Source organism: Sturnus vulgaris, unplaced genomic scaffold (assembly GCF_052056855.1).
Source record: "Sturnus vulgaris isolate bStuVul1 unplaced genomic scaffold, bStuVul1.hap1 Scaffold_298, whole genome shotgun sequence".
Lineage (NCBI taxonomy): Eukaryota > Metazoa > Chordata > Aves > Passeriformes > Sturnidae > Sturnus > Sturnus vulgaris.
The window spans coordinates 332,501-355,184 of NW_028276372.1; the positions used below are offsets into that span (position 1 = coordinate 332,501).

At 48.8% G+C, this 22,684-nt stretch overlaps 2 protein-coding genes across 3 annotated transcripts; both read left to right on the forward strand.

The window, feature by feature from the left end:
• Window positions 1-1,691: 1,691 nt before the first annotated feature.
• On the forward strand, window positions 1,692-5,265 carry LOC106863931 (membrane bound acylglycerophosphatidylinositol O-acyltransferase MBOAT7). The gene is made up of 5 exons (XM_088158486.1): window positions 1,692-1,821; window positions 2,215-2,371; window positions 2,993-3,347; window positions 3,540-3,716; window positions 4,242-5,265. Exons 2-5 carry the CDS (start codon window positions 2,215-2,217, stop codon window positions 4,912-4,914), a joined length of 1,362 nt encoding a protein of 453 aa, XP_088014612.1. The 5' UTR covers window positions 1,692-1,821; the 3' UTR covers window positions 4,915-5,265.
• A 1,852-nt stretch (window positions 5,266-7,117) lies between these two features.
• On the forward strand, window positions 7,118-13,460 carry LOC148217781 (nucleolar pre-ribosomal-associated protein 1-like). Of its 2 annotated transcripts, none has more exons than XM_088158487.1 (6): window positions 7,118-9,201; window positions 9,295-9,411; window positions 10,050-10,188; window positions 10,894-11,087; window positions 11,316-11,420; window positions 11,784-13,460. In XM_088158487.1, exons 1-4 carry the CDS (start codon window positions 9,196-9,198, stop codon window positions 11,025-11,027), a joined length of 396 nt encoding a protein of 131 aa, XP_088014613.1. In that variant the 5' UTR covers window positions 7,118-9,195; the 3' UTR covers window positions 11,028-11,087; window positions 11,316-11,420; window positions 11,784-13,460. The 2 variants fall into 2 exon arrangements, with proteins under 2 accessions (XP_088014613.1, XP_088014615.1); XM_088158489.1 differs by having other exon boundaries at window positions 10,992-11,087.
• Window positions 13,461-22,684: the final 9,224 nt, after the last annotated feature.

Here is a 22,684-nt window from a genome sequence, read left to right on the forward strand (position 1 = left end):
GGTTAGGGTTAGGGTTAGGGTTAGGGTTAGGGTTAGGGTTAGGGTTAGGGTTCGGGTTATGGTTAGTTGGGTTTGGGTTATGGTTAGGGTTATTTTGGTAAAGGTTAGGCTTATGGTTAGTGTTAGGGCTAGTTGGTTTAGGGTTAGGGTTAGGGTTATTTGGTTTAGGGTTAGGTTTAGGGTCAGGGTTAGGGTTAGGGTTAGGGTTATTTGGGCTAGGGTTAGGGTTAGGGTTAGGGTTAGTGTTATGGTTAGTTGGGTTTGGGTTATGGTTAGGGTTATTTTGGTAAAGGTTAGGGTTAGGGTTAGGGTTAGGGTTAGGGTTAGGGTTAGGGTTAGGGTTATTTGGTTTAGGTTTAAGTTTAGGGTCAGGGTTAGGGTTAGGGTTAGGGTTATTTGGGCTAGGGTTAGGGTTAGGGTTAGGGTTAGGGTTAGGGTTAGGGTTAGGGTTAGTTGGGTTAGGGTTATGGTTAGGGTTATTTTGGTAAAGGTTAGGCTTATGGTTAGTGTTAGGGCCAGTTGGTTTAGGGTTAGGGTTAGGGTTATTTGGTTTAGGGTTAGGTTTAGGGTCAGGTTTAGGGTTAGGGTTAGGGTTATTTGGGCTAGGGTTAGGGTTATGGTTAGGGTTAGGGTTCGGGTTATGTTTAGTTGGGTTTGGGTAATGGTTAGGGTTATTTTGGTAAAGGTTAGGCTTATGGTTAGTGTTAGGGCTAGTTGGTTTAGGGTTAGGGTTAGGGTTATTTGGTTTAGGGTTAGGTTTGGGTTAGGGTTAGGGTTAGGGTTAGGGTTATGGTTAGTTGGGTTAGGGTTATGGTTAGGGTTATTTTGGTAAAGGTTAGGCTTATGGTTAGTGTTAGGGCTAGTTGGTTTAGGGTTAGGCTTATGGTTATTTCGTTTAGGGTTAGGGTTAGGGTTAGGGTTAGGGTTATTTGGGCTAGGGTTAGGGTTAGGGTTAGGGTTAGGGTTAGGGTTAGGGTTAAGGTTAGGATTAGGGTTAGGGTTATGGTTAGTTGGGTTTGGGTTATGGTTAGGGTTATTTTGGTAAAGGTTAGGCTTATGGTTAGTGTTAGGGCTAGTTGGTTTAGGGTTAGGGTTAGGGTTATTTGGTTTAGGGTTAGGTTTAGGGTCAGGGTTAGGGTTAGGGTTATTTGGGCTAGGGTTAGGGTTAGGGTTAGGGTTAGGGTTAGGGTTAGGGTTAGTTGGGTTAGGGTTATTTTGGTAAAGGTTAGGCTTATGGTTAGTGTTAGGGCTAGTTGGTTTAGGGTTAGGGTTAGGGTTATTTGGTTTAGGGTTAGGTTTAGGGTCAGGGTTAGGGTTAGGGTTAGGGTTATTTGGGCTAGGGTTAGGGTTAGGATCTCTGACCCATTTTGGGGGTCCCCAGCTCCATCTGAAGGATCCCAGTTCTATTTTGGGGGCGTCCCAAGCTTTTTTCCCCTCCCCCCATCTGAGTTTTGGGCCTGATTGCAACACCGGAGCTCGTTATTGCTTAATTAAGAGAAAGGGTTTTGGGATGGGAGGGGCCAAATTCTCAGTGGGACACCCCAAAAATGCTGGGGGAGGGGAATTTGGGGGAGTCCAGGACATTTGGGGACACCCCAAATTCTCAGTAACGGGATTTCGGGTGGGCGGGGATGGGTTTAAAGGTCAGGGGAGGTTTTTGGGGTGTCCCAAATTTATTGGGGACCCCTCTCCAGGTACTCTGGGGGTGCCAGCCTGGCCTGGGCCTTTGGGTACCTGCTGTTCTTCCGCACCCCCTGGGTCTGGGGGCTGCCCGAGCCCCCCCCCTACGCCAATGCCCTGCAGCTCCTCATCACCCTCAAGGTAGGGGGGGTCCTGGGGGGGTCCTGGAGGGTTTTGGGGGGGTCCTGGGGGGGATTTGAGGAGATCTGGGGGGGGATTTTGGGGAAATCTGGAGAGATCTGGGAGTGAATTTGGGGGAGGGAAGTTCCAGGGGTGATTTTGGGGTGATTTCGGGGAGTCTTGGGGTGATTTTGGGGGGTCCTGGGGGGATTTGAGGGGTTTGAGTTGTTGTAAGGTGTCTCAGGGGGGCTCAGGGGTGATTTTGGGGTGTTCAGGGTGATTTTGGGGAGATTTTTTGGGGCTCGTTAAGGGCAATTGGCGGGACACTGGCGGGCCAGCAAGAGGCGTGGCTTCAGCTGTTCCGCACCCATATATGGAAAAGGGGGCGTGGCCTGACATAACCCCGCCCCCCAGATGGTCAGCATGGCCAGTGACACGCAGGAGCTGCGGGAGGCGGGGCTAAAACAGGTGACGTCAGAGGAGACGCGGCTGATGATTGGCTCCCTGCGGCACGTGCCGAGTTTGATTGACATCCTGTGCTACAGCTACTGCTACCTGGGGCTGCTGACAGGTGGGGGCGGAGCCTGAAGGGGCGGGGCCTAAAGGGGCACATGGGATTTTATGGATTTTGGGGGGGTCTGAGGGGATTTGGGGGGGTCTGGGGCGATTTTGGAAGAATTTGGGGGTCCAAGATAGGATTTGGGGGGGGATTTTGGGACATCCCATATGTGAATTTTGGGAAATTCTGGGGCTTCCCTGAGGGAATTTTGTGGGGGCTTTTGGAGAGTCCTAGAAGGGATTTTGGGGGAATTCTGTGGGAGGTCCCTGAGGGGATTTTGGGGGGGAATTATTGGGGGGATCCTTGAGAGGACCTGGTGAGAATTCTGTGCAGTTTTGAGCAGGATTTCGGGGAGGATTTTGAGAATTCCCTGGGGAATCCCTGAGGGAATTTTAAGCCATCCCAGAGCAAATTTTTAGAGCTTTACATGCAAATTTAGGTCCTTTTTTCATTAGTTTGGGGCCGCCTGTGTTTTACCTGTGGTCATGTCTAACCTGTGCCCCCATGTCTCACCTGTGCCCCCATGTCTCACACGTGTGCATATCTCACCTGTGTTCCCCCCATAACTCACCTGTGCCCCCTCCACGTCTATCCCCCCCCATGTTTCACCTCTCCCCCCCCGTCTCTCCCCAGGTCCCTTCTACCGCCTGGGCACCTACCTGGACTGGGTGTGGGGCCCCCCCGCGCCCCCCGCCCTGTCCCGGGTGCTGTCCCACGTGCGCTGGGCTCCCATACTGGGCGTACTGGGAGTACTGGTGGGCCAGGCGTGGCCGGCGCAGGCCGTGCTGCAGCCCGAGTTCCTGGCCCGGCCGTGGCTGGCCCGGCTGGCACACATGGTGCCCGTGTTCCTGGCCCTGCGCCTGCGCCTCTACGTGGGCTGGCTCTGCGCCGAGGGCGGCTGCGTGGCCGCGGGGCTGGGGGCGTACCCCAAAACGGCCCGGGCCAAACCGGGACAGGGGCCCACGGTGGCCTGGGAGCGCCCCAAGAGGTGAGTGAGCACAGGGACGCCGGGGACTGTATGCCACCTGTGTCTCACCTGTGCCAAGTGTGCTGATCGCTCCTTAGACCAGTGGGATTTCGAGTCCGCCCACCCCATGGGGCACAGAGTGGGGGGTTCCCGCATCACCTGGGTGTCACCTGAAGGTGTCACCTGCGTGTCCCTATGTCTCACCTGTGCCAGGTGTGCTGACCTGCCCCCAGAGCAGTGGGATTTCGAGTCCATCCGCACGGTGGATCCCTGGGGCACGGAGGTCGGGCGCCGTTTCCGGGGGGGGCTGCGGCGCTGGAACATGACGGTGCAGTGGTGGCTGGCGGCGTATGTGCACCGCAGGGGACCCCGCCAGTACCCCCTGCTCAGGTACTGGGAGCACTGGGAGGGTGATTGGGAGCACTGGGAGGATGACTGGGAGCACCGGGAGAGGCACTAGGAGCACTGAGACGGTGATTAGGGGCACTGGGAGGGTGATTCAGGGCACTGGGAGGGTGATTGAAGGCACTGGGAAGGGCACTGGGGTCACTGGGAGGGACTGGAAAGCACTGGGAGAGGGATTAAGAGGGAGATTGGGGCACTGGGGGCTGAGTTTTAGTGGTCATAGATTAAATTTAGGGGTGTAAACTGAATTTTTGCCTGCTTAGGCTCAACTTTGTGGAGAGCACAAACTGAATCTTGGGTACTTGAGCTGGACTTTGTGGGGCACAAACTGAATTTTGTGTGTGTACATTGAACTTCGGGGGTGCATAAATGACATTTTAGTGCTCCTAAGCTCCATTTTGGTGCCCATAACGCCCATTTTGACATCTCCAAATGAAACCTGGCTGCCTTTCCTCTCCCATCTTTCCACCCTGACCGTATTTCCTCATTGTTTTTCCTACCCAAACCCAGGAACGCCTGGACCATGCTGGCCTCAGCCTATTGGCACGGGCTGCACGGGGGGCAGCACCTGGCGTTCCTCACCGTGCCGCTCTGGCTGGCGGCCGAGGCGGCAGCCGAGGCGGCTCTGGGGAGACATTTCGGGGTTCCCCTGGAGCAGCTGGGAGGATGGAAAGGCTCCTTGCTGAGGGGAGGGCAATGGTTCCTCAAGATGAGGGCGTTCGAGTACCTGAGCATGGGGTTCGTGCTGCGCGGGGCGGCGGCCACGCTGCGCTTCTGGGCCTCGGTGCATTTCTGCCTCCATCTTGTGCCTCTCCTCATCCTGCTGGCAGCGGCCGGGGCGGGGAAAATGGCGGCCAAAGGGCGGGAAAAGGGGCAGGGAAAAGGGCGGGAAAAGGGGCGTGAGGGAGAGGGGGGAGGGGGGGATGCGCAGGTGAGGAGGAGGAGGGGGGACCCCTGTGAGGGCAAGGATGGGAGTCCTGAAATTCAGGAGGGTGGGGATCCCCCGAACCCCAAAATTCAGGAGAGTGGAGACCCCCGAAATCCCCAAACTCAGGAGGGATGGGACCCCCTGAACCCCAAAACAGAGGCCAGGGAGGAAGCCCCAGCCCCCAGATCCCAGGAGCTGAGGAAGAGGATGGACCCCAAGAGCCAGAACTTGGGGACACCCCAAACTTTGGAGTGAGGAGGAGGAGGAGGAGGAAATACCCCAAAACTCAGGTCAGGGGGAGGGACCCCAATGGAAAATAGAGGGAAGCACCCTCAACCCCAAAATCCAGGAGGGAGGGGCTCTGGTAGTCCCAAATCAGGGGGACCCCCACATGAGGAAGAGGAGGGACCCCAAAAAACAATTTAGGGGAGACCTGTCACCCCCCTGAACCCCAATACCCAGGAGGGGAGGCCTGGGGAGGGATTTGGGGATGCTGGGGGGCTGCAGGCACCCCCCGCGAGAGCTTTTTTAGGGGGGTGGGAGTGGGGAGCTCTGTTTTTGGAAAGGGCCCCCCAAAATTGAGAACAATTAAAGCTTTGAGTGACATCTCCAGTGTGTTTCGTGTGTGTGGAGACCCCAAAACTGACCCTTAAACCCCTAAAACTGACTCAAATACATCTAAAATGGAGCCGAATACCAAAAGTTGATCCAAATTCCCCTGAACCGACCCGATCCTGCAGGACCCGAGGTGAATCTTTGAGGGAAATGAAGCAAATCTTAACGCAAATCTTTTAAAATCTGGAAAGAACTCGGGCCGGGAGTTCCTAAGAAGATTTTGAGGGTTCCCAAAGGGGGTTTTATGGTTATTTTAGGACTCCCGAGGGGGTTGGGGGTTTTTTTGTGGGGGGTTTTCAGGGAGGCCTCCGCCTCCCCTCGGTTCAATATGGCGGCGCTCCCACAGTGCGAGAAGGCGGGAAACCTTCACTTCCGGAGCCTCGCCACTAAGGGAGGTGGGTGAGACCCAGCGCAGCGCCGCCTGGCGGCGGAGCAGGAGAGCAGCGCCGGGCCCCATGCCAGTATCCGTACCCGTGCGCCCCCTGCTAATGCCTGCCGATCGATTATATCGGCGATCGATTGCTCTTGCCTGCTGATCGATTAGCTCGGCGATCGATTGATCGCGACTGCCGATCGATTAGCTCGGCGATCGATTGATCGCGCCTGCCGATCGATTAGCTCGGCGATCGATTGCTGATGCCTGCCGATCGATTATATCGGTGATCGATTGATCGCGCCTGCTGATCGATTAGATCGGCGATCGATTGCTCATGCCTGCCGATCGATTAGCTCGGCGATCGATTGATCGCGACTGCCGATCGATTAGCTCGGCGATCGATTGCTGATGCCTGCCGATCGATTAGATCGGCGATCGATTGCTCATGCCTGCCGATCGATTAGCTCGGCGATCGATTGCTCATGCCTGCCGATCGATTATATCGGCGATCGATTGCTCATGCCTGCCGATCGATTAGATCGGCGATCGATTGATCGCGCCTGCCGATCGATTAGCTCGGCGATCGATTGATCGCGACTGCCGATCGATTAGATCGGCGATCGGTTGCCAATGCCTGCCGATCGATTGCTAATGCACACTATTTGCACACTCCTTGCACACCCTTTGCACTCATACAGAGGCAGGAGGTTTCTCAGTTCTGGTCGGGGTTTTTTGGGGCGTTCATTCAGGGGGATTTCCTCAAGGATTGGGACACTCCTTGATTCCATCCCTTGCCTGTCTCCCAAGCGCCACCCTGTGGGCAGAGCGCGGTACTGCGCGCCTGCCTCTCCCAAGATGGCGGCTCGGGTGTCGCTCCCCGACCTTCTAACTCTGGCTGCAAAAGGAGGGTGGCACAGCAAGGAGCCCGCTCGCTCTAGTGGGATGCCTGCGCACGACGCGGACACCGATCCCACGGGTGCGATTTTCGGCGGCGTTTCCAATCGTGCGGACATCTCCTTCAGCCCGCTTCGGCCCGGGGAAGAGGGGCGGGGCCGCCAGCGATGGTGCCGGCGCAGCCCGGGCAGGCTCGGGGCGGAGCCGGGGCTTGGCGAGGCGGGGCACGGAGGTCCCGGGGACGGGACCGGGCGGGGCCGGGGCGGTGCTTTAGGGGCGGTCCCCAGTGGTCCCAGGCGGCACCGGGGGCGGGGCCGGGTGATCCCGGAGCGGTACCGAGCTGTGCTGGGGACGGTGCTGCAGGGGCGGTGCCGGGCCCGCCTCAGGGTGATTGAATGCCCAGAAATCGCCTCCTCTGCCCCGTGCTCACACTGAGCTGCGGGCTGCAGCGTGCTGTCGGAGCTCCGCACACAGCACGGATTTGGGCTTCCCCTCCTCTCAAACCCTCTCCCCCTTCTTCCTCCTCCTCATCTTCCTCTTTTTCCTCTCCCTCCACCTCGCCCCCCTCCCCGGGCCCCTGACTCCCCCCGGGATCCCCTCCTCCGGAGGCGGCCCTTCCGAACCGACCCCCCCTCCAAGCCCCGGAGCCCGAGACCATTAAGGTAAGCTTTGGAATTGAAATATCAGGATATTCACTGGCCTGAAATTTCAGGATTGTACGATTTTTTCTTGAAGCAGTTACCTTTGCTGCAGGATTGTGTGGTCACCAGTCTCCTTTCCTGTGACTCTTGTTGAAATTTGCTGTCAGATAACCGGCTAGTAACGAAATATTTGACAGAAATCAATGCTGTGAACGGACTTCACTGCAGCAGTTGATGAAAGAGCGAAGAAAATGTCTGTCGTGTTTACGCAACCCCCCGAGGCTGAATGAATTCTGATACTGTAATAAATCAGTGCAGTTGGTGCCTGCAAAGGTCTTGACATTGATCAAGAAGATATTACTTTGGATTTTTACTTTTTATCAGCGTTTCTTTAATCTGTACTTCAGCACTCTAGCCTTTCATAAGTCTTCTCCGGTTTCCTCTGGCCCTGCAGAGTAGTCCTCTCTGTTATTGTCTGATACCAGCTTTGATGCAAGGAGGACTTTTTGTCTTGAAAATTAGCATCCCCCTCCGCATATTTAAATTAGTTATTTGACTTCTGAGAAAAAGCTGGTCAGCTCGAAGTCCACCAGACACCAGAGGCTGCTGTTTTTAGCACCTTATTCAAAGAGGACATCCTTTAGTTACCTAAGTAGGGGTAGAGATTTACCCCTAGGAATAAGGAATAAATGCAAGCAGACTGTCCTGCCAAGAAAAAATCCAGTTACAGTGACTGAATTAGGGTTTAGTGGCCCTTGATCCTTGCAAGGGATTAAAGGCAGGTTCACTTGGTCTCCCAGCAATGAATGTCTCAACCGAAAGCTGCTCAAAATGTGCCGTTTTTCTGATGGTTTTGGATTCTTTTGCCAGGTGGGAACATGGACTGCTTGACTTGTTCCTGTGTCCACTTTCCACTTCAGTCCTTTGCATTTTCTCTGAAGGGAAAGCAGGAACAGGGAAGTTGGGGCAGTTCCGTCAGCAGAAAGGCTGCTAAGAATAGATGGTAAGGACTTACTTTTCTGCACAGTGCCATGTAACTGAAGGCTCGTTTTTGGATTTCACATTCTGTTCCTGCCTGGTTTTGTGAGAGCTGCAGGTGCATTTCTGTTTCCAGACCCTGCCAAAAATAGTCGCTTATATTATAATGAATCCTTTTTCCTTCATGTTTTCTTGCTTTAAATGAATTCCCCTGTCAGACTGATGTGAGCAGCAGTTATTTTTAGAGCTGCTGGTGTTGTACACGGAGTAACTGTAGAACAAATGAGTTGTGATGGCTTCCTTGTATTTGATGTGTGGAGAGGAGCAAAGGCACAGATTCATCCTGTGTAATTGCAGTCGTCCAACGTAGGTGCCAGGGTTGGCAAGCTGGGCAAGGTTTCCTCTCTTGCTGGGCCTTAGGGGGAGGGACCTGAACCCTGGTGTCACTCGGATTCCTTCCTCTTCTCCCTCCTCCTTTCTTGCTTGTAGAGCTGGAGCTCGGGGTCACCGAGTTTGGGTGCTCGCAGTCAGGGCCTGAATTTGGAGAGCAGGAAAGCGGGGGGAAGTTTCTAGGCACGTCAAAGCCTGTCTCTAGGGTGTGGGACTTGTTGGTCTTCCTCACCACCCCCAGCAACTTGCACTTCTCTCTGGACCTTGCTGTGGTCACAGCCCACTGCTCATTTATGTGACTGTTCATCCCGCTGCCTGATTGCTTTAAGTACAAGTAGCCTGATTCAGGTTTAATTTAGCAATGATTTTCCTCTGTTTCATCGGTAGTTTTCTAAAACTCCCCTACAGGCTATTTTGAAGGTGCTTTTTTTTTTTTTTTTTTAACTGCCTGTGATGATAGAAAGCTGTACGGCCCTCTGAAAGCAGTATAACCTGCTTTCCAAAAATTACAGAAGTAGGATTTTTATTGTCCACTATGCAGCTGAAGTCCCCCTAGTGAGCCTCTTGAACTGAGGGTGAGGAGAGCGGCAGATACGACTCCTCATCAACCTGCTCTTCTTTTCGTTCCTAAAAGAAGGAAGCATGAAGGTAACTATAGAAAAAGATCTGCATCCCTCGGGGTGTTGTATTTTAGGTGTTTTGAGGTTTATTTACACACCTCCTCCTTTGTTTCCTGGACAGGTTTTACGTGACAGTGGAGCGTTTGAGGACACGTGGAAGGAGCTTTCAATTTGGCTGGAGCACTTGGATAATACAAAAGAAGACCAGAAGGAAGCAGTGATTCAGTTTTTGGAAAAGGTAACGGTGTTCAAATCAGCTGGATAAAAAAATGCAAAGAATAGTGTTAGTGGAAACTGGAGGTCTTGTTGCTATTGTTGAGAAACCTGTCAAAGACCAGCGAATGAATTCTGAGAAAAGCCTTGTTTGGGATTCTTTATACGGAGGTGGCATCCTTCTTGTGTTCAGTGGGAGGGCAGCCAAATGATTTGTAGGAAAATGAAATCCAAAAAGATCAGCTGTTATTACAGCATTGTTGGTGTAAGGGTAGAGTGGTGTAGGTGTGGGTAGCTTTGATCTCCTCTTTAGGTGCCGACATTATCAGAGCTCAGTAGATGGTGGTCCTTGACAAGGAAAGGTGACACTTGCTGTTTACTCTTCAGGATGTTGAATGCCCAGTGCTTTACCTCCACTGTGGTCTGCCCAGGTACTCGGTGTGTGGTCGCAATCTAGGTGCCAAGTTGTGGTGGGTTTTTGTTTTTCCATCAGTGTGGCCTGTAGAGCAGGAACTGTAGACAGAATCCTGCAGAAGTGCTATGGAAGTTGTCCTCATAAAAGCTGCCCAGCTTTCAGCACGTGGTCGTTCTCAGTACCGTGTGGTTCCCCTGCACTTGCCAGCCAGCAGGTGCACTTACCTTTCTCCCCACCTTTGCTGACAGATCCTGCTGAAGCTGGTGGCCAACCCCTGTCCCTACACTGACAAGGCAGCAGACCTGGTTCAGGCAGCCAGCACGCTCCAGGTGGCTCTGTTTAAACAGGACTCTGATAACGTCAGCATCCCCGTCTCTCACATTGATGGTATGTGGTAACCTGTCAACATCCCAACTCCATGACTTGGGGATACACTTTCTAGCCCTAATCAGCAAACTGGGGATGGATAACTCTGGCAATCCTGTTAAGTAAGGGCCCTCCAGGATTCAGCTCTCCACGTGTTCTTGGTATCAGAAGTCGAAGTGGAATTGCCAAGTTGCCGCTTTACCTCTGAAAGTAATTTCTGCCGTGGTTGTGCCACTTGAACGGTATTTGAAATCTCTCTTCATGCTCTTGCAGCGGCGTTTTTGAACTCAAATGGAAATCTAGCCCTTCTGCCTGGGACTGTTGACAGAGTCATGGAATCCCAGAGTGGTTTGGCCGGCAAGGCTCCTTAAATCTCATCCAGTTCCAGCCCTGCCATGAACAGGGACACCTTTCAGTAGCCCGGGCTGCTCCAAGCCCCAGTGTCCAGCCTGGCTTTGGACACATCCAGGGATCCAGGAGCAGCCACAGCTGCTCCGTGCTGGACAGCAGCATTGAAAGGCAGAGTGAAGGTTCAGCTGTAATTTAGGGGTTGCACTTAACGTTGTATTGTGTGACAAATGTGGCTTTCATACTTTTTTTTAATTTTTTTTTTTTTATTAAAAAGAATTAAAAAGATGCCTTGTATTCCTGGAGTGTTGCATTCTACGTCTGTTGTTTTTCCTGTTAGTCTGGATTCTTGCTTTGATGTTTTTCTTCACTTATTAGATGTCCTGGATATGGTGGATGTCCTGATCGAGGACAGTGATGGCTTTGATGAAGAAGTTGGGTTCTCTTTAAATGAAGACGTGATCATTTCCCTTCAGTGCTGTTGTCCCTGCTGCATTAGAAGCCAGGAATGAACAAGTCCACGTGGGCCTGGATGCTGATCCCTCTTGCTGGTCCATGACAGCATGTGACAGGTGAGATTTCCAGGTGTCTGATTTAGCAGGAAACTGGTTTGTTCCTTCTTGTGAGGAGGCTCATTGGCTTTGCATGGGCAAAGCCACTCCACGTTTTCCATCTAGGAACAGAGTTGGGGAGCTGTTTGAAAACAGAGTCCCAGAGGTAAACAGCTTGGCTCGGTATTTCTGTGTGGAAATAGAAGAATATCTGTGTCTTCTGATTTTTCTCTCGTCTTTCTTCCACAGGTGTTTTTGTATTCCTGACTTGGGTTTCCATCGGGGACACGTGGCTTGGAGCTCAGGAGCCGGATCTGTTCCTTGCCCACGGCAGATTGGTCTGCACTAGTGCAGGTGAGGAATTACAGGACGGCTTGGGAACTCGGAAACAAGGAGAAGCAAGTCTTATGTGTCTTTGCAAAAAGTTTTGGCTACCACAGGGCATTAATTCAGGGAGTTAAGACTTCATCTTTAACGTTCTGTGCTCTGCCAGCATCACTGCGAGCCCTGAAAGCCTCCTGAGCTGTTCTCATACAGACCTATCTTGTTTGGTCAAAAAAAAATCTTAGTTTAGTTTCGTCCAAGAAATGTTACTACTCTGTGCGAGCTCATGGGGAAGCTTTTATTTGGCATCTCTCAGTGGGACATTGAAAGTCCAACTTCCCATTTCTTGAACAGTCTGAGAGGCAGTATTACTTTCTATCATTTTTATCACAGGCATTTTAAACTTTTTGAGGAACCGGCAGGACTGTTTGTGCGGAGGCGTGCGGTTCACAGCCATCCTCTGTCCAACGTAGGATGGGAAAAAAAGGCTGGAGAGCTTCCTACAAGGGGCTGTAAGTGCAAATGACCAGGAGCCCGGGGTTTAGTCATGATGGTTTAGTATTTCTTTAAAGACTCTGATTGATTTCATGATGCCAAAACCAGTATGAATAGAAGACTGAAGTCAGGAATCACGATGGTCTCCTTGGGTTTAAAAAGCTTTAATGGTGTTTCAAGACATTTGTATGAGACCTGGTTTGTTTTTTCTTACCCTTTTATTCAATAAAAAAAAAAAAAAAAAAAAAAAAAGCCTTGATCCATCACTGCTGCTGTGATGTGTGACAAATGCCTGTCCTCCCTCCACGTGGAACAGGTGAGAGGTGGAACTGAAGCCCAAAGAGTTTTCTGCCCACTGATAATATGTGAGTCATATTGGGAATTCTCTGCAGAATGGCAACAGTTGTTCTTGAATGTGGCCATGAGGGGAGTGGAACATGGCAGCCCGGGTCTGAGAAGGTGCAGTGCCAGAAGGAGAAGCTTTGAAATGTTAAATCAGGATTGATTCAGGTGACTCGCGACCGCGTGCTGTGCCCAGGTCCCTGGTAGAAATACTGTGCAGGGAAAAGCCAGAGCTGCCTGTGCTATGAGCTGAATTTTTTATTGGGGGGGGGGGGGGGTGTGTGTGTGAAATAAGAATGAGGTGCAAATGAGGGAATTGCTTGTGTGTGTGAATATTCTTGTCCTAAAGGAGCGCTGCCCGGTGCTCCTCCCTTCCTGTGCCCCTCTCCTGGTGAGCCTCTGTCCTGCTGGCCGTGCCTCTCTGTCTCCGTGCCTGTGCTGCTCCTTGCCCGTCTTTGCCCGCCCCGCACGGGCTGTGCTCGCTTCCTCTCTGGCTCCTGGGTTCCCTCTTTGTCATGGTACCCCTCAGTCCTTGCTGTGTGTTTGGCACTCTCTGTCTTTTCTCCGTCCTTCTCTGTGCCTCTGTGGTGCTCCCTGTGCCGTTGTTTCCCGTGGGATCCTTGTGTCCCGGTCACTGTCTGTCCTAGGGTGATGTTATGGTGTTTCTATCTCCAATCATGTGTCCTGATTATGTTTGGTATTATGTCCTGTGCTTCCAGGACTGACTCTGAGAGTGAAGCTTTGTTTTGTCTTGTTATCAGCCGGCTCACCTCCCCCATGGTCTATGTTTAGGAGAGGTTTTAGCTCGGTTTGCTTGCTTGCCTGCTTGCTTGCTTGCTTGCTTGCTTGCCTGCTTGCTCGCTTCTGCCTCTTTTTCTTTCCTTCGCTTTGCCCTTGCTTTTTTCTTATTAGTTAGTTCAGCTAGGCAGTCCAACTTTTTCCCTGGACTGTTTTCTCTTCCACCCCGTCCCCTCCCTCTCCTGGATACCATCTGAACCTGTTCCGGACGGGGACCTGGGAAACCCCAAGAAACACCGGGAGTCTACACTCTGTCACCTGCAGCAGCCATTCCCAAGCGCCAGAGACTGATAACTGGGCGACCACTCGCCAGAGAGACTGAACTCGTCATCCCTTCAGAACGGTGAAAGAGTTTTTTGTCAGCTGGTGTTGTCTTTTTTCCCTGTGCTGGGGAGTGTCTTGCTTGTTAAATAAAGAGGTTTTTTTCTCCCACTCTTCTCCGAGGAAATTCTTCCCGAACCCGGTGGGGTGGGGGGGAGGAGTCGTGGGGTTTGCTGTCTGGGGGCTCCTTCTGGAGGTTTTCCCCCAAATTTGCCCAAAACCAGGACACTGTCCCTGTTCATTTTTAATCCCTCCCTCTTGTGCTGCCCATCCAGCATGCCAGGGGTTTCTTTTCGTTTTTTGGTTATTTTTCGTTTTCATTTTTCTTCTTCTTTTTTTTTGGTGGGGTTTCCATTTCATCGTGCACCTTGATGTTGATTTTCTTCCCTTGTCGTCTCTGCTGCCCCTCCTCCTTTCTGCCCCTTGTCCCCTGTGTCTGCAGGGCTGGGGAGGAACTTCAGCCCTTGTGGGGGTTGCCCTCCCTTTTCTGGTGTCAGCAGAGTCACTTTCTGTGGGATGGACCCATGGGAGGGGTTGCAGTCAAGTGCCCTGCTGCTGTCCAGGGCAGTTGGAGTCGTTCTGTGCCTTCTTTGGGGTGAGGAAAAAAGGCTGAGGGGGGCTCCGACGTGGTTTGGGGCACCCCAAGGTCCCTGGGAGAGGGAGCCGGGCTGCGCTGGAGGAGCAGGTGAGTCGGGCATGGGGGGGGGGTCATGGTGGGTGCCAGAACATTGAGAGGGAGGGGTGGGTGTAGAATGCATGAAAAACAGAACCTTAAAAAACAGCTAAATATAGTCTAAAAGGAATGTTTTATTGGTTTGTGTTTGGATAGAGGTAGGGTTTTTTTATAGATACTGTAAATAGAAAAGATAAAGAATAAAAATATAGAAGCAAATATAAGAAACCAATATATAAATATATTACATTACATTATATTTTGTTATGAAAATAGAAATGTATAAATATTTAGACTTTAAAAGGAATTTTTTATTGTTTTTTATTTGGTTAGAGGAGGGTTTTTAATAAATAATATAAATAATATAGGCAAAAATATACAAATATGCAAAAATAGATACTGACATAAAATTATTATAACTATATATGCATATATATATGTAAGTATAAATATATAGAAATAAATATAAAATACATGTATGTAGTATGTAATATAAATAATTTATCGATTTTAATATGTTCTATTAAATAGTATGTTATAATAGAATGTAAATAGCATATAGTATATTAATATACTAGTAAAAAATACGTTAAATAGTATATAAATATAGAATACACAATATAGACACATAAATCTACAGATATAAATATGAAAACTAAATAAAAAAATATATTCAAATATAATTTAAAATAATCGAGTTTTTTGTTTCTATTTGGTTAGAGGCAGAGCTTTTAAAGAAATAATATTAAAAACTATGAACCTACAAATATAGATGGATATAGATAAAATAGAAATACCATTAGTAATATAAATCTATGTATATAATGAATAATAAAATAATATTGTATATATGATAAATAGAATAGCAATTAAATTGAATATATGAAATATGTCTAGATTATGACTATAAATTAAATATTAAAAAATAGATGATTTCTATATATAAAAGGGTTTTTTTTTCATTTGGTCAGAGGCAGGGCATTTTTAGTTTGGGTCGGGGTTTTTTTGGGGCGTTCATTGAGAGGATTTTATGACGGGTGGGGACTCTGGTGCTTGGAACTCTCTCCCTTCTCTGTCTGTCCCTGACAGGGCGGCAGTGCCGGGCTGAGTTGGGCGGCAGTGCTGCCGCCGTGTGGACACGGGCGGGTACTGCACCGTGCCCCTCTCAGGATGGCGGAAGGGCCCGCGGGCCGGGACCCAGCCCTGCGGCAGCGCTCAAGATGGCGGCCTCTCTAGGACCCCGGCGGATAGGCGTCTACATAAAACGCCTGCCCGCGCCCGCCGGCGCCCTCACGCCCGCGGCACCGCGGACTGCGCGGCCGTTGTCGGCACGCTCTGAAACATCCGGAAAAATTGTCGGCGAGCGGATCGGCGTCGGCGACTTAATCAGGCATCTTATGCCTACACACCGAGGTCCTGATTTTTCCCGCCCTTTCTGCCGCCATTTTTGGCAGGTCAGCCGGGGTGCCGCCCGAGGCGCCATTTTGAGAGTCCCGACACGCTCAAGATGGCGGCCTCTCTAGGACCCCGGCGGATAGGCATCTACATAAAACGCCTGCCCGCGTTCGCCGGCATAAAAATAAATATGCATAAATATAAACATAGACATAAACATGCACAAACGTTAACCTGCATAGATATAAACATAAACATAAACATGCAAAACAATAATAATAAATATAAATATAAATATAAACATAATTAGAAATAGAAATACAAACATGAATAAAATCAGTGAGAAATGGGGGGGAAAAACCATGAAAAATGATGGAAAAATCAGAGAGAAATGGGGGAAAAATCGGTGAGGAATGGGGAAAAAGATCAACGAAAAATTGGGAAAAATCAGTCAGAAGTGGGGGATAAAAATCAGTGAGAAATGGGGAAAAAATCAGTGATTAATGGGCGGGAAAATGCATGAAAAATGGGGGGAATAATTCAGAGAGAAATTGGGGCAAATATCAGTGAGAAATGGGGGGGAAAATCAGGAAATATCCATGAAAATTGGGGGAAACATCCATGAAAAATGGCGGAAAAAATCAGTGAGAAATGGGGAAAAATGGGGAAAAAGGAGTGATAAATGGGGGAAAAAAATCAGTGAGAAATGGGGAAAAATGGGGGAAAAATCCACGAAAAATGGGTGGAAAAATCCATGAAAAATCAACGGAAAAATCAGTGAGAAATGGGGAAAACATCATGGTGAAATGGGGAAAAAATCAGAGAGAAATGGGGAAAAATCATTGAAAAATGGGGGATAAAAATCAGTGAGAAATGGGGAAAATTTGGGAAAAATCCACGAAAATTGCGGGAAAAAATGCTTGAAAAATTGGGGAAAAAAATCCGAGAGAAAATCCCCGGGAATCCCCGGGAAAATCCCCCCGGAATCCCCGAGAAAATCCCCCGGAACACTCGGGAAAATCCCTCCGGAATTCCTCGTAAAATCACCCCGGATACCCCGGGAAAATCCCTCCGGACTCCCCGAAAAATTCCCCCCGGAATACTCGGGAAAATCCCCCCGGAATCCCCGAGAAAATCCACCCGGAATCCCGGAGAAAATCCCCCCGGAATTCCCCGGGAATATCCCCTCGGAATCCCCGGGAAAATCCCCCCGGAATACTCGGGAAAATCCCCCCGGAATACTCCTGAAAATCCTCCCGGAATTCCCGAGAAAATCCCCCGGAATTCCCTGAGAAAATCGCCCCGGAATCCCAGTGAAAATCCCCCCGGAATCCCCGTGAAAATCCCCCCGGAATCCCCGGGAAAATCCCCCAGGAATCCCCTGGAAAATCCCCCAGGTATCCCCGATAAAATCCCCCTGGAATCCCCTGGATAATCCCCATGGAATCCCTTGGAAAATCCCCCAGGAATCCCCGAGAAAATATGCCCGGAATCCCCTGGAAAATCCCCCTGGAATCGCGGGGAAAATCCCCCCGGATTTCCCGGGAAAAATCCCCCCGGAATCCCCGATAAAATCTCCCCGGAATCCCTGAGAAAATCCCCCCGGAATCCGCGAGAAAATATGCCCAGAATCCCCGATAAAATCCCCCCGGAATCCCCGGGAATATCCCCCAGGAATCCCCGATAAAATCCCCCCGGAATCCCCCAGAAAATCCCCCCGGAATCCCCGACAAAATCCCCCCGGAATTCCCGAGAAAATCCCCCCGGAATCCCCGGAAAATCCCCGCGGAATTCCGGTCCATTTCTGTAGGAGAATAGTTTGTAAGGATAGTGCAGAAGGCACTAGTTGCCAACGAGTTACAGCTGTAGTGATTAGCAAGGAGTGGAAACAGCCTTGCCTGCCCAGTGAGGCTGGTTGTTATAAAAGCGTGGGTCAGCTGGCTGCCAGTTTCACTAAGCACAGCTCCAGCAGGAGGTGCAGAGCCTGCTGCAGTGTGGGCTGGAGCCTGCTGGCTGTGCTGCGAGGAGGAAGGGACACGTGGCCGTGCAAGGGATGGACAAGGTGAGAGGATGCTGTGTGTGGGACAGACAGGCTCAGGTGGCTGGGGAAGGGACAGGCTGGGGTTTAGCCAGTCGTACAGAGGAGAGGAGGAGTCGGGGCTGTGTGGAGCTGCCTGTGAGAAAAGGAGTCAGAGTTGCCTCAAAGAAATCTGTGGAGAGAAGGCATGAAAAGTGTGTAATGAAAGACTAATGTTGGTGCCTGTCATGTCTGTCTTGATAGAATTGCTACACGTTTTCTCGGAATGCTTGAATTTAGACATAAAATGAAAACTTTATTGTAAGAAAGGAATGCATTTCTCACCAAAGTGGTGTAGGGTGGGGGATCACAACTCACAGATGGCCTGGAAGCGGAACGGCCACAGGGGTTACTGTAACTGGGCCTCCAGTACCAAAGCCCCAGTGGGTTTAAAGGCTAGAGCTGGGCTGGGATTAGCACGGGCTATGCAGCTGGGCTCATGCACAGGTCTGTCAGCACTCCTACCCGAGGACAGTCCCTCACCTAGGGAGAGGTTCTAGGCCTGGAGATGAGGCTGAGTTTGGGAAGGGTGATGAGGACACGGTTAGGGAGGGATGTAAATGCATATCAAAAGACTTAATTTTGAGGGGTGGCAAGCATTAGCTATAAACCAGTAAGTATTTACAGCTAAAGGCTGGAGGTGGGGGCTGTCTGAGGAGGACAGGACTGTTTAAGGCTGAAGTTGGAAGAGAAACCTTGGTGAAGCTTTTGCGTTAGAAACGGCCTCACCTGCCAAATCAGATTTTTGTCTTCAGGATTGCATGAGTGAGGATGCCACAGCCAAGGAAAAGGTTCAGGTTTGGGAGGCAAAGGCGAGTTAGGCAGGGCTGCAGGGCTGGGGCTTGGCTGTTTCCATACTGCTCAGGGCAGCAAAGGGTAGCTGGCTCACTGGGCCTTGGATCTAGAACTCTTTCTGGAATAAGGTGGAGAGCTGAGGTTCATGCAAGGAAGGGGCCAGGAATTCTTTGTCTGACTGGAAAATGCCAGAGGGGCAGTGTGTGACTCGGATAGGATGATATGTTCGTCTGGCGAGAGTCACAAAAGAATATTTTGGTTTACTGATAACTGGGCAGCTCAGAAGTTACTACTTGACTTAGTTGCTGCTCCCATCTGTTGCACACATAAACAGAGCAAAGCAGACGAATTCTCTCGGAGCCTGAGGTCTTTGACTGGCCCTCCAAAAATGCTGCCCGCTAAAAAACAGACGTGGGGGAGGAAAGTTGTCAGATACAATAGAGCAAGAAAAGGACACGGGCTTCAAAGTGCCCTCCAGCAGACCATGGAAGTGACGTGTCTGGAAGTGAAACCAGCAGTCTGCTTCCCCAGCCTCCTGGAAGCCTCTAACAGCTACACAGGCAGTGAGGGGAGAGAACAATTCAACCTAAAAATAATTTTCAGTAGCGTTCTGCACTGCTGTTAAAAATACTGCAACCAGGGAATGTGGTGTGGTGATAACTATTAGGCCTGTAAGTCTGGTAACTGGGGCTTTTAGCTCAAACATCTCGGTATGGCTACTTTGAGCCTTGTAAAAGCTGCGTTAAGTCCAATTTCTTGGGTAGTTCTACTAGCTCTAGCCTTGCTTTTCATCCCCTCAGTAACAAAGCAACTCCCTCTCGAGAATGTTATTTACTTTCCATATTATGTGCCTACCGATTTCTGGAATTGCAAATGTCTTTGGATACATGCGTAAATTTAAGTTTCAAGAAAGCTGTCAAGCTAAAACAAAGGCTTGCCATAATGCAGAAGAAAATGTTTTATGGAAGAACTGAGAGGTCCCTAGCTGGGCATAGAATTTGCTATACTAAGGTGTGTTCCAAACGGATCTGCCATCTAAACAAGCAGAAAAATAGTTGGAATGTAGTGAGTTCAATTTAACTATTGCTAGAAATAGGAATTATTAGCAGAGCTTGGAGCATGATATCACTAGCAGCAGTAAGACGCTTTTAGCTTGCTTCTCATAAATTACTTGTAAAAAGCATTTGTACCTAGTGTGTAGCAATTAATATTTCCCCATTTTCTTCCCCCCCGCCCCCCAGTCTCAGGTACTCCTTTTATTTTACCCTTTTCTGTCTTGTAACATCACCTTCCTTTATTTTATTCTATCTTCTGTTCTCAGAACATCGCAGCATCCTCTGTCAATGTGAAAGCATTTGTTCATCCTGTCTTGGAATGGCTGTCAATGTTGCCCTCTTCTGGATCGCTTTTTTTTTTTTTTTTTTTTTTTTTTTAACAATATGTTGCTAAATGTCAGGAAAATTAATCCACAAACACCAGCGGTTTATGTCCAAAAAGGAAACGGAGGAGTCCTTTTTGCTTTATTCGAATAAAGGGAGAGGCCATGGGACATTCCCCTGGGATCTCTCAAATTTTTGGAGGACGCAGCCTCCTTTTTATCCTATTTTCCCGGCCGCATTTCCCTCTCTCTTTTCCCATTGGCTGAGGTACTTGAGAGGCACAGACTTCCCGGAACGCCTGATACCTGAAATTCCCCTCTAATGTATAACCCTCCCTTTTAATTTTTAATTCTTATAGAATTCATAGTTTCCCCCGTTGCTTCTTTCATCTTTCGATATCCAATTTCATTTATCAGCAGCCCTGCAGTTTGTTTGTAAAGGCAAATATCTCTTTCCATTCATCAATCAGTGGAATCCATCCCATTGTTTCTTTTATCTCTCAGTGCTAGCCTTATCTACAGGCTGATCCACAGCTCATTTGTAAAGACAAATTCAACATTCCTCTCAGCTAATAAATGAGAAGTTAGCTGAAAAAAGTAAAAACTGGATTTTTTTTCTGGTGTGTGTCGGACAATACAGTGGAGAGAATTTGCGGGAGGATGATCGAGGATATCCTATTATAATATCGTTCTCGGACATTTTACTGTTTTAGATCATCAGTTGTATTCTGAAAGAAATCTATTTTAATGATATGTGTACGTTTGCACGAAGTTATAGTTAAATATAGCTTGCGGCTGGGCTCTTCAATGAATAGGGGTATTTTTGGTTTTAATTCAATATTTTATGCTTGTGGTGTGTAGTGTGCTGATTTATTTTTTAATGTTATTTACTACGTGCGCTTTTGTTTTTGAGTGAAGGTAACTTTCTGGATGGTTTTGTATTTGACGCAGATTGAATTGAAGTAGGTTTTTAAAACTGATTTTTCATATGTACGATGGGGAGTTTAGTAGGGGCAGCTCTGATGGTGGGGGCTTGGTTGTTAATTTTATCAGACGGCTTTTGTTAGATACAGCTTTTAATTCTGGAAAGTTTTTTTTTCTAATGTCGTGCTTTGAAGGTGGTTTTCGAGGATGCATGGTATAGCTTTATTTTGTTTGTAGATGGTGTATGATAAGGGCTATGGTCTATTTATCTAATGCCATGCTTTTTCATTCAGGTGTTGATAAGGGAGTTCTTGAATGGCGTTTTGTGTTGTTTTTGTTTTTGGTGGGGCGTTGTTTTTAAAGGATACCTTGATAAGGTTTGCCGATGGCGTTCTAGCCTGTAGCATAAGGCATAGGGTAGTTTTTGAATTATTTTGTGGTGGCTTTGATTCTTGCCAGTATGTAGTGTTTGTTTGAGGTAATGCTGTGTAGCTAATTTCTGTTTTCTTATTAATATTAGAATTGGAGTGTTGTAGTATATGGGCTGTTATTATATCCTAGGGGTTCTATTTATTTGGTTTGATTGTTTTCTAGTTATGGATAATTTTTCTCAAAAAACCATTTTCAGAATTTCAGGCGTGACACAAAAGAACACTCAGATTGCTGGAAGGGAAACGTGTGCCCAGATTGTCTCGAAGCAGTGCTGCTGTCGGTTCTCGTTCAGTTGTGTCTTCTGAAAATGAGACTGTTGTATTCATTGCGCTGTGCTAAACACTTGTCATTCTCCCAATGCCAGGAAACAGATGAAGCTTGAAGAAAGAGGAAGGAATTTGGAAGCGTACAAACAAGCTGAGAAGAGGTTCAGAGATCAGGGTGCTCACTGGCAGCAGGGGCTGGGGTTAGGGCTGAGCAGGAGCAAAGCCGGAGCACATCAACCTCACCTCGTGTTTTCTCGGGGGCTTTATGGCCCTGGCAAGAGAGAGATGTTCACTGATGAGTCCCAGGCCGAGCCGTGAGCACAGCATGTTGTGTTGGAGCTGGGGGTTTTTTTTGAGACGTTCAGCAGCCACACTCTCTAGTCAAGAGTCCTGAGGTTTGTTGCTGCTCCACTTTCATCCTCATATCCAGCTTCCAGCCCTTTTCTTCTCTCTGTCCAGTGTGTCTTTTGTGTTCCTTTCTTGTCCTGTGTGCTCCCCATCCCATTCCCGTTCCCTACGGAGGGGGAGGGTGTGGAGACTGGGGGCTCCGACGTGGTTTGGGGCACCCCAAGGTCCCTGGGAAAGGGAGCCGGGCTGCGCTGGAGGAGCAGGTGAGTCGGGCATGGGGGGGGGGGGGGGGGGGGGGTGTCATGCTGGGTGCCAGAACATTGACAGGGAGGGGTGGGTGTAGAATGCATGAAAAACAGAACCATAAAAAATACCTAAATCTAGTCTAAAAGGAATGTTTAAATGCTTTTTATTTGGGTAGAGGCACGGTTTTTATAGCTAATATAAAAATAAAATATAAAGAATAGAACTAGATTGGTATACATGTAAAATATAATGAAATATAAGTAGCAAATATCTATGAAAAATCTAGTGTATAACAGAAATAATGCAAATATAAGAATATGTATAAATATAAAATAGAGCTATGAGAATGGTAATAAGAATGGGGTAAAACATCAGTGAGAAATGGAAAAAAACCACATGAAAAATGGTGGGAAAATCAGTGAGAAATGGAGAAAAATCAGTGAAAAACGGGGGGGGGAATCTTTGAAAAATGGGGAAAAAAATCAGTGAGAAATGGGGGAAAAAAAAATCCATGAAAAATGGGGGAATAAATCAGTGAGAAACGGGGGAAAGTGGGGGAAAAAATCAGTGAGAAATGGGGGAAAAACTCAGTGAGAAATGGGGGAAACATCATGGTGAAATGGGGAAAAAAAATCTTTGATAAATTGGGGAAACAAATCATTGAGAAATGGGGGAAACATCATGGTGAAATGGGGAAAAAAAATCTTTGATAAATTGGGGAAACAAATCATTGAGAAATGGGGGGAAAAAATCAGTGAGAAATGGGGAAAATATGGGAAAAAATCCACGAAAATTGCGGGAAAA

Coding starts and splice junctions, on each gene's coding strand:
- LOC106863931 (XM_088158486.1), top strand. CDS start 2,215: ATGGTCAGCATGGCCAGTGACACGCAGGAGCTGCGGGAGGCGGGGCTA. Junction 2,372..2,992: donor CTACCTGGGGCTGCTGACAG/GTGGGGGCGGAG, acceptor GTCTCTCCCCAG/GTCCCTTCTACCGCCTGGGC. Junction 3,717..4,241: donor CGCCAGTACCCCCTGCTCAG/GTACTGGGAGCA, acceptor ACCCAAACCCAG/GAACGCCTGGACCATGCTGG.
- LOC148217781 (XM_088158487.1), top strand. Junction 9,412..10,049: donor TGATTCAGTTTTTGGAAAAG/GTAACGGTGTTC, acceptor CTTTGCTGACAG/ATCCTGCTGAAGCTGGTGGC. Junction 10,189..10,893: donor CCCCGTCTCTCACATTGATG/GTATGTGGTAAC, acceptor TTCACTTATTAG/ATGTCCTGGATATGGTGGAT.